The sequence below is a fragment of the Perna viridis genome, chromosome 6, assembly GCF_037379345.1.
Source record: "Perna viridis isolate PV_CMFRI_1.1 ecotype Kerala chromosome 6, ASM3737934v1, whole genome shotgun sequence".
In the NCBI taxonomy this organism is placed as follows: domain Eukaryota; kingdom Metazoa; phylum Mollusca; class Bivalvia; order Mytilida; family Mytilidae; genus Perna; species Perna viridis.
The window spans coordinates 1,268,288-1,280,090 of NC_142450.1; the positions used below are offsets into that span (position 1 = coordinate 1,268,288).

Genomic DNA, 11,803 nt, shown 5'->3' on the forward strand with positions numbered 1-11,803 from the left:
AAAATCAACTGCAAATATAAAAATCTACTGTACAGAACATTCCAGAAAATTTACTTTTTTTCCAAGCATCATAAAAATAAATATTTTCAGCTTCCAAACAAAAAGTTGATTTAAACAAGACCCCACACGTCATGTTAAATATTGAATATAAAAAATAAACACCATCATGAAAAAAGTTTAAAAATAAATCACAAAAATCAACTCAAAAAATAGAACATCCACTGTACAGAACATTCCAGAAAATTAAGAAAAACAACTTGTTTTCACAAATCATAAAAATAATTATATTTTCTGATTCAGTACAAAAAGTTGATTAAAACAAGACCCCACAAATCATGTCAAATATTTAAAACAAATACAGTAAAGGGTCATTATAAATAAATCATGTGTAGTTTATTGAGACATGATCGAGAATGAATATCAATCTTTTATGTAACTCTTTAGAAGGTTTTTAATTGTTTCATACCTTGCTACATCTAAAGGTGTGAGACCCCACCACACTCTCTGTCTGGGGTCTGCATTACTCAGTAGTAACAATCTGACAATATCAGTATGACCCCCCCCACACACACACACACATGCAGTAAACAGTGGAGTCTCTCCCCACCTACCACCAGACTGTGACACATCAGCATTTCTCTCTAGACACTTTCTCACTATATTAATATCATCATACCTACATGCCCAACACAAAGCACCCTGAATGTTTACACCATTTGTTATTAACAGTTCTACAATATTTACATGATCATTCCAACAACCAGAGTACAAAGGTGAATATCCATACCTATCTGTTTTGTTTACATTACATTTTATAGAAATGAGATATTTAACTAATTCATAAAAGCCAATCTTTGAGGCTTCAATCATTGGTGTACTAGTGTAATATCTATTTAACCAATCAATATCAATATATATATTTTTATCTATAAGACATTTATCATCCAACTCCAGGAATAAATGTTTACATGAATCTGTGTGTTTCTTTATATATCCCATCAATTTGTCTTTATATCTTTTTTCTTTCAATTGTTGATTATAAAAAGAAGGACTTTCCATCTTGTTTTTTGAGATCTCTGAATATTCTGTCAAAGTAAACATTCTCAATATCATCAGATAAGTACAAGAAGGAATCATCTTGTTCTAGATTTTGACCTGACAAAAGTCTGAATCTTTCTGCTATGAATGATGAAGGTGAATATTCAATGAAAAGTTCTACAAGTTTTTGACCACAAGTTACAGCAATGATATCATACAGTTTATCATGGGCTATACTGTAGACTGATCCTGTTTTCTTGATATATGTTCCATCAAGTCTATTGAAGGTGTCAACAAGTTGTTTTCTTTCTAGTTCTATTTTTAGATTGATTCTAAAATTAGCAACTATTTCTGTTACTTTCTCTTTAACATCTTGTGGTGCTGTTCTAGGATTTCTGTATGTTTCATCTAATTCATTAGGAAACAATACACATAATACCAAGGCACAGAACTCAAAATGTTTATATTCTATCAAGTCTTTGATATCATTCTTTATACTTTCTACAGGAGATGTGAAAAGTTCTGTCAACTGCTCTACTTGTTTTCCCTTTGATATCTTACAAAGCAGGGGGAAGTATGAATACTTTTCAAAAATTTTATTCATTCCCTTCAAATCTGATTCTGGTTTAGTTATGTACTTCTTCATCATTTTATGTTTTTCTTCTAAAAGCAAACAATGTTCTTCAGATTGTAAATCTACTGTTTGTTTGGTGAAAATCTTCAGGGACTTGAATTTTTCATCCTTTGATATTTGTAAGCGGCATGAGACAAGGATTTTCAGTATTCCATAGTTTTCTTCCATCGTTACATTTTCTGTATCTTGTTTATTGATTGCTTCTGATGGAAACAGTTTCTCAATTTTATCAATCTGTTTTTTCCATGATTGCAAGTTTTGTTCATCAATGAAATTTTTCCCACAAATATCATCTATCACAAAGACCTGATTCTTTTTCATTTCACGATACTGTATAATATCTGAAGGACTCGTGACAAATGGGATGATGTCGTATCCCTTATTTCTATGTAATTCTAGTGCCACATGGTGTATGATCGAAGACTTCCCAGAACCAGAGCTACCAGTTACTACGATAACATTGTTCTCTTCGATCAAATTAGCCACATGATCTGTTGCCCTGGTAACAGTAAATTTTTCTTCATCTTTCTTCCATTCTTTAATGTGAATGGCATACTTAACTGAAAATTGAAAATTCAAATAAGGTTAATGAGTTAAGGAGATAAGGTATATGTAATTGAATTACTGTCAAGTTGCTTAACATGTTAAAATTGTAAACTTCTACTTGGAACTGCAGTAAGACATTAAGCAAATAGTTCATGATGATGAGGGCCATAATGGCAATATATGGACTGGTTGGTTGTCCCCAAAAACTAATATGGACTGAAGCACTAATTTTTGGGGGGCTGACCAACTAGTCTTTATATTGCAATTTGACCCCGAGTATCATGAACTATTTGCTATATTATACTTTTCAGATACATGTTTAGTTTACAATTCTTGTGGAAGGAAAGAGAAAAACATACACAACAGGTTACGTCATTTTCTGAAGCGAGGCAGTCCATGTAGGCAACTGTCGATATCGCTTTAAAATGTTCCATAAAAGACAATATTGCATGCACTGAGTTGCCATAATTGTTTTATTACCTTTCTGTGTAGAATATCACACTTAATTAGCGAGTTACTCTTCATCTTTATTTAAAAAAAATATTAAAAAAACCTATTTGGGTATATATCTAATGTGGTTGAGTCAAGTACATCTAGTTAGTTTTTTTTTCTCTTTAAATATTAATACTGTCTTTGTCCTAGTATCTATATGTTGTCTCAATTAAGCCAACATGTCTTACTGGAATGACTACCCACCAAACATTACACTTTCCAGCCACAGTAAAGTGACTCCTTTGACTTGAAGTCAAGGGAGTCTAAGTCATAGAATTCCCTACGATTCTCTATTACATTTTTTAATCACATGACTATCCTGAGAGTGCGTTCAAATTACTAAAGATTTTATGTAAGTTGGTAAGTCCATTTCTGGAGAGATAAGATTTATTTTATCCTTTACTGGATGTGGATGTGTTTGATAATGATTTTTTTATCAAATCAGAGCACACTTTGAACAATATTTAATGACTTTGCTCTTGTATCTCATCCATGGCTTGATTTCTTTCAAAACACATTTCATTTCCAGTTTTAATCTTTACTTAATTTAATCAAATGCTCTTAAAATATGTCCTATATATATTCAAGATACACCAATATCCTTACACTGGTCCAGCTGTAATAATTCTGAAAATATATGATTGAACTCATTTTTCTGCATTTCATTTCTTTTAAAATTTTTGACCCTATATTGTTCATTAGCATACAAGTTATTACTCTGTGATATCAAGTTCAAGATCAAATTCAAAATTTTCAACAAATAATCTATGAATAAAGCATGATTTTAGTGATTTCTAATTTTGTCAAGTTTTGATTTTTGTCCACTCTTTCTAAGTTGTCTGCTGTGCTTGGAGCATGATACTTAGAAATGAATTATATTGCCCTAATGTCTATAGCCTTTGACAATGTTGGTCATTAATGTGTCTTCCTGTCATTATTTGACTTTTTAGTTTATTTTGAAAGAGTCTCACCATGGATTTTATTACTTTTATTGTTGGGGCCTTTCAGAGCTTATACTGAAAGGTGTGTTTACACTTAGTAAAAAACCTTTAAGTAAGTATTTACCTTTTTAAAGGTGTTATTCAAACAGTGCATTTGTTGTGTTTCACCATATCTGTTCCATTATCTAGTGTCCCTCATGTCAATACTGTCTTGTCCCTCATGTAAATGGTGTCTTGTCCGCCATGTCGATGTTGCCTTGTTCCTCATGTCAACATTGTCTTGTGCTTCATGTCAATGTTGTCTAGTTCAGATTGTCAATGTTGTCCTGTCCCTCATGCCAATGATGCCTTGTACTTCATGCCAATGGGCTCTTACTATGTCTTATCCTTCATCTCAAGTTATCATGTCCTTAATGTCAATGGTGTCTTGTCCCTCATGTCATTGTTGTCATGTTCCTTATGACAATGGTGTCATGTTCCTTATGACAATGGAGTCATGTCCCTTATGACAATTGTGTCTTGTTTTTCATGTACATGTTGTCATATCCGTCATGTCAATGATGTCTTGTTCTTCATGTCAATGTTGTCTTGTCCATAATGTCAAGGAAGTCTTGTCCCTAAAGTCAATGTTGTCTAGTCCCCCGTGTTAATGTTATCCTGTCCTTCATGTCATTGTTTGTATTGTCTGTCATGTCAATAATGTCATAGGAGTTTTGTCCCTCATGTCAATGGTGTCCTGCATGTCAATATTCTCTTGTCCCTCATGTCAATATTGTTTTGTCCCTCATGTCAATGTTGTCATGTCCCTTGTGTCAATGGTCTCTTGTCATTCATGTCAATGTTGTCTTGTACTTCATGCTGATATTTTCTTAACCATCATGTCAATGTTTTCATATCCCTCATGTCAATGGTCTCTTATCCCTCATGTCAAAGTTGCCTTGTCCTTCATGTCAACTTTGTCTTGTCTCTTATGTCAATGTTCTCATGTCTCCAATGTTAATGGTGTTTTTTCCTCTGTCAATGTTGTCTCCTAGCTCAAGTCAATGTTGTTTTGTTCCTGATGTCAAAGTTGTCTTGTCCTTCATGTCAACGTTGTCTAGCAAAAGTTTTGTCTGTTTTTTTTTCATTAATATCTTGATCAATGATTCACTCTAAATATTTCTCTTACCTTTCATATGCTCTGGGATACTATCACCTAGTCTCTCTGTAAGTAGAGAAATTGATATTTAAGTAGACGTATTTGTAAGAATCATAGTTTTGTTATTCAGTTGGATTATGGATCTTTATGATGAGACGTATAATTATTCATTCCAATCTATCTGTTCTTGGGAAATTATTTACGTTGAAAATCCAATAGTTTCTATTGTATTTCTTTGTCATTAACAGATTTATCTCACTTAATATTGAGAGTTATATAACGAGATATAACGAGAATAGGTATAGTGTATATGTCAGACAGCAACCCCACTGGGATGAAAATGTCAGCCCAGGCCACCAATTGGTCTAAATGAACAACAAGGAAACCGTCATACAAAACTACGTGTTACTTTCTATTTCCTACAATTTTAACAAAATATCAAAACAAAATACGTAGGTTTTCCAACCATGAATCACATTTTACTTGATTTATATTGAGTAATACTTAAAGTCATATCATTCAAAAATGGGTTGTATTGAAGTTGCCTCATCAAGTTTTAAGATATACAATCATAAAATATTGATTTCAGACACATCTTAATGTACACCTCTAATCAGATATTACATTCATCAAGGTAGACCTACATATAAAAAAATCAGCTGAATATCTGCAAGTATTTAGAAAAAAAATGCGGAAAACTTCAATTTAGGTATTTTTTTCAAAGTTCAAAGGCCATAACTTGGGACAAAAAATCAACAGCACAGAGCAAAACATACAGTTGATCTGAAACTCGTCAAGGTAGACTGACAAACCAAATAGCAACTCAATATCTGCTAGCAATTCCAAAAAAATGAGGATAACTTAAATTTAGGTAATTTTTTCAAAGTTTAAAGGGCCATAACTCGGACAAAAATCAAAGGAATGGAACAAATCATAAGGTTGATCTGTAACTTATTAAGGTAGACACACATACCAAAATGCAGCTCAATATCTACAAGCATTTTAAAAAAGCGGAAAACTTAAATTTCAGTAATTTTTTTTAAAGTTCAAGAGCCATAACTTGGACAAAAAAATCAACAGTGCGGAACAAAACATAAAGTTGATCTGTAATTCATCAAGGTAGACTGACATACCAAAAATCAGCTCAATATATGCATTTAGAGAAAAAATGCGGAAAATTTAAATTTCAGTAAATTTTTCAAAGTTCACGGGCCATAACTCAGACAAAAATCAGTGAAACGGAACAAAATGTACACATGATCTGTAACTCATGAGAGTAGATGCGCATACCATAAATCAGCTCAATATCTGCAAACAGTCAGGAAAAAAGTGCAGAAAACTAAAATTTCAGTAAATTTTACAAAGTTCAAGAGCCATAACTCAAACAAAAATAGGCAGAGTAAAAGAAACCTCAACTTGATCTGTAACTCATCAGAATAGACTCACATACCAAAATACAGCTCAATATCTGCAAGTATTCAGAAAAGCAGAAAACTTAAATTTAAGTAAATTTTTCGAAGTTCAAGGGCCATAACTTGGACAAATATCAGTGAAGCTGAACAACACATAAACCGTGTTAAAGCGTTAAAGCGTGTACATTTGGGGAGCGATGTGGACAGTACATATGATTCATATTTATCCTAATATTTTATGGGGGATAGATTAATAAGCACTTTTGACACAAAATTTTGCTGCCATTCTAAGACAGTCAACTCCAAAAAGAAATCAGCACTTTTTTTTTTTTTTTTTTTTTTTTTTTTTTTGTGTGTGTTGAAAACACAATGATAGAATATGACTGCAAATTTACTGTAAACATAAATTCCTGACAATATGCACACCACATAATGGTAATCTAACACTCCGTTGAGTTTCATATCAATCCTGCAATTCATTGAGAAGTTTGCTGAAAATCACCAAAGATCAACAACTCTTATTTCTATAATTTTCACCCAAATTCCTGACATCTCAATATGGTAATGTCGTACTCCAACAAATTCCTGACATCTGAACATGGTAATGTCCTACTCCAACAAATTCCTGACATCTCAATATGGTAATGTCGTACTCCAACAAATTTCACAATTCTAAAAGTTGTTGAGGAGGAGTTGCGGATAACACCTCAGGCAAAGTTTTACTGAAAAAATGCCTAAGTCTATCAGCTGTCATTTCTACAATTTTTGCCAAAACAAAATTTCCTGACGAATTGCAACTCCCGATATGGCAATTTAACACTATTAAACGAATTAGACAAAGTTCTGATGAAAAACACCTAAGACCAACAGGTGTCATTTCTATAATGTTTGCTCAAACTCAAATTCCTAACAGTAGGCAAATCTCCATGTGGTTATATAACATCCCACAACGTTTCATAACAATGCTGCAAGCTGCTTAAAAAGTAGTTATGGATATACAGACCATAGTGTTAAATTAATAAAAAAAAAAGAAACCTTTGATATAAGCACAGAAAATTGTAACAGTAAAAGTCCTTCTATGATAGATTTTTATCTTTAAACTTAAAAACATCTTTTTTTTTAATAGTAATTAACAACTCTATCATTGTAGTCTATCAGTTGTTGTCATTTTTTAGGTTTGATTGATAGATTGATTATGGTTTAATGTCCTATAACAGATATTTTATGTATTCAGGACAAGAAATGATTGACCAATCCAACAGACCTTGCCTAGCACTAGTCTGAGACGCTGATCTTTAAAATTAGAAGCTTAGATAGCCTTTAGCATCCATACTGTTTGATAAAATGGAACTAAAACTGAATTATTTGAAGATACCCTGCCAAGTTTAGCTGTAATTGGTCAAGGAATTTTCATGAAGTGGAGAAAAATGTGAAAAGTTAATGGAAAAGATACACCAGAGAAATGGACAACAGATGAAACAAGAGGCTCCCAGGAATCGCTCACCTTCTTAATGTTTTGCCTTTCAAGGACAATAACTCGAACAAGGAGTTGTCTGACAACTTTAACTCAAACTTTAGTAGGACTTATTATAAGGATCATTTCATGGACAACAGATGCTAAAATGGTGGTGTAAACTAACTTAAGGTGAACTAAAAAGGGGACATAAAGAAGCACCTTTACCGTTATCTTTCTTTATATCGTCTACTTCCTTTCCAAGAGGTTCAAGTTCTGCATGTGTTTTAAGGACTTCCCTATAAACTTCTCTGTCCGATCCATAAAGGGAGGCTACTCTCAATTCACAACATTCTTGGTTATAATTACCAGCACCTAGTCTTGTTACTGCCTGTAATTGGATGGACAAGAAAACATAATATTTCTTTAATGTAACACCATTTATGATTAGTTCTGGTTTTTGTGGTTCTGAGTGAATATACCAGCTTACAATTTATTATTCGATTGTTATATTAAACACAACAAGACCAGTTTGAAATCTATATACATCCCCAAACACCATATCCTCCATTACTAACTTTAATCACCCAATAAATCAAAATACTATAGAAATGGACAATTTGATACACAAGTATCTGTTCAGTAATTGTAATCCAAACTTTTATACAGAACCAATAAATACATGGCATGTGCCTAGTATCAATATTAATAAAGACAAGTGCCCTGTATAATTTTTTATTGTTTAAACTTCCGTTTCCAGTCAACTGGTTAAGGTGTAGTAATGGTTAAACAGCTGTTTTCATATAAAGCATGTATATGGTCCTTTAACAGAGGTATTGGGCATTGATCAGATGTATAGGCCCTGAGCGTTGCCACATGCCTATACAGCTAACATTGACTAAGTACGACTTCCTACCACATCATACATGTACAATTGAACTAGAGGCTCTAGAGAGTCTTAATTGCTCACCTGGCAAAAATAGTCTTTAAATTATAGCTAAAGCTGGACTCTTGAACTTATCATACTATTGTCATAAGAATCATTTAATCAATGCAGAGAATTTAAGTCATCCACCCAGTTTTCATATTATAAAATAAATTGTCATTTTTTCTCTTCAAGGATAGTAACTCCAACACTGAGGAACAGATTTATATGAAAATATCGGCATAAGTCGGGCTCACCATACTGACCAATTTCCTTCCTAGAAACTTAGGCTAAACCCTTTGGTTTTCAAGTAATTTCAAGTCGTCAATGTTAAGTAGTGATGGCCATGTTTTTCACAGATATAAAATTGTTAAAGATATCCTAACAAAAATTCATGCAATAATTGGTTACAATCCATCCTACAAGTTGTCTAAGAGAAGATTTAAAAAAACTTATTCATTTGTCAACGAGTAATCAAGTGAACCAAGGTTATAGCGGTAATCAGAAGAATGCAATCCAGGGACAAAGACCAGACATGGAAAACAGACATACACAACAAAGAACATAAAATAACTAAAATCATACATACAAAGTAACAAAAGCAAATGAGCAACTCGGACTCCACAAAAAACTGGGAGCATGGACCAGGTGTACCGGTAGGGTAAGCCTGTTCCAGAAGCCTATTTGTTAGAGCTCTAGCACGATACAAAAAGTCTGCGTAGTTTCGGCAAGCTCTGGCATAAAGTATGAGTTGTGATATGAACACTCCATACGCAGGAGCCGATAGGATGTTGCCACAGATGAAAGGAAAGTTGACAATTCTGAATGAAAAGTCATCACATTTGTCGTAAAGTTTGGTCAATAGTTTTCCTTTACCATCGATGTCTAAGTGTAAGTTAAGATATGAGGCTGACCTTGCAGTGTCTGTAGTATCCTTTATCTCATGTTCTCTTGGGTAGATACGATGTATCAAATCCCCGAAATTAGGATTGTTTAAAGATAATACATCATCTATATAGCGGAAACTGAGATTAAAGGATCCCGCCAAACGATATTCATTCTTTCGGATCAAATTAACTATAAAGTCATCCTCATAAGAGTGAAGGAATAGGTCAGCAAGTAAAGGAGCACAATTTGTTCCCATTGGAATGCCGACCGTTTGTTGAAAAACACGTCCACCACACTGGACAATCATGTTGCCGATGAAAAATTCCAGCATTTTGTAAACATCTTCCTCTGTATATTTGGAAGATGATTTGGAATTATTTCTAACAAAGTATGAGGAATCTCTACCAAGAACTATACATTTGTATCTAGGTGTACCATCTTTTTTGGAAAAACAACGATGCATAATATTTTTAAGTCTGGATTTTAACTGAGTATGGGGAATAAAAGTATACAGTGTTGAAAAATCATAGGTTTTAATGCTATTATATTCAGATAATAGTCTTGAACTGATTGTCTCCAAAAGATCTTTCGAATTTTTCAGGATCCACATTGAATTAATACCACTACGGGAGTAACAAGTGTTGTGGTAGGACTGCAGACCCTCTTTGTCAGTTGTGAGTATAGAAGTTAAACGTTTTGAAAGAGGTTTGGTGGTACATTTTGCAGATCCAGCTATGAAATGTGTTTGTATGGATCATTGTGGAGTTTAGGAATCCAGTACATAGACGATAAATCACAATCATCGTCCTTGGTAGAGAGACCAAAAGAGGATAGCACAGATTTATGGTTTTCAACAATCTCTTCTTTGGAGAGTGTGGTAGCAGTACAGGTCTTATCTATTATTTTCTACGTCTACCTCTGATAATAGACATTTGATGTAAAATGTTTTGCAGACAAAAACAATGTTGTTTTGGGCTTTGTCTGCTGGTACGACAACATATTTGTCATGTATAGTAGACAATGTTTTTGCTACATCGGGGTCTTTGAAAACTGATGTAGCTATGGCACTCATTGACCTACTTAATACTTTCATTCGTTTCAAAATAAAAGATCTCACGTCCTTTAACCACTCTGACAAGAACCAATGTCTTCTTGTTCTCGTTTTAATGTTTGAAAAAGTTTACCGACGACAATGACGAAGGACAACAATGATGGACACACAATGATAGAGCAAAAATAAATTAAATCTTACACTACAAGTCATAAAATACACCCAGACAAGCTCTGTTTAAGACATAAAAGAAACTTTCACTCTTTTATAAAACTAGTAACTACCCGAGAAGCCTGAATCGCTCACCTGGTTAATTGTTCACTTTTCAAGGGCAATAACTCTAGCAAGGAGTCATTCTGATACCTTAAACAATATGGACTTTAGTAAGCTTTATCATAAGGGACCGCATCATAATAAGTCAAAGATGGAGAAGTTCATTACAGGATGTGAAGGCAATGAGGGGTGTAAGCTCAGACCATCATTTACTAATTGCTAAAGTAAAAATCAAACTTGCAAAAGAGAAAATTACAGAACACAAATGTGCAAAATACAATGTTGAGAAGTTCAGAGATGTGGTACAAAAGCAGGAATTCCAAATTGAGCTCAGATATATTTGAAGCACTTCGTAGTATTGAGACAAGTTAGACATTGACACAGAATGGGAAGTAGGCAAAACTGCCATAAAAATGACAACTGACAAAGTGCTGGGAAAAAAGACTAACAAAATGAAAGATTGAAAATCAAAAGGTATATGGGCAAAAATTGAAGAAAGGAAGAAAGCGAAAGATAGTGTAAACAATGCAAAAACAAGACATCAGAAAAAATGAAACCAATAAGAAATATCAGAAGATAGATAAAAAAGTCAAACAAAACTTCAGAGAAAAAAACTTTATTAACAAATTAAACCATCTAAACAGAATCTGTGAAAAATAAACATGGAAAGACATTAACTAAGCTAGAAGAACAAATGGAAAGATGGAACAAACATTTTAAAGACGTATTACATTGTAAATCGACCAGAACCAGACAAACCAATAGTATAGGCCCAGGAGTAGAGCATAACAGAGAGATAATCCACATTGAAAATTGAACAGTTTGTGGTGGACGTGGGTTTCAACAAACGGTCGGCATTCCAATGGGAACAAATTGTGCTCCTTTACTTGCTGACCTATTCCTTCACTCTTATGAGGCTGCCTTTATAGCTGATCTGATCAGAAAGAATGAATATCGTTTGGCTAAATCCTTCGATCTCAATTTCCGCTATATAGATGACGTATTATCTTTA

The 11,803-nt window shown here is 33.5% G+C and overlaps 1 protein-coding gene across 1 annotated transcript; it reads right to left on the bottom strand.

Moving 5' to 3' along the window:
• Positions 1-1,036: 1,036 nt before the first annotated feature.
• On the bottom strand, positions 1,037-5,790 carry LOC148613164 (uncharacterized). The gene is made up of 3 exons (XM_088586263.1): positions 5,763-5,790; positions 4,820-4,855; positions 1,037-2,232 (listed from the first exon to the last, which is right to left on the bottom strand). Exons 1-3 carry the CDS (start codon positions 5,788-5,790, stop codon positions 1,037-1,039), a joined length of 1,260 nt encoding a protein of 419 aa, XP_088442389.1.
• Between the last annotated feature and the right edge of the window lie 6,013 nt (positions 5,791-11,803).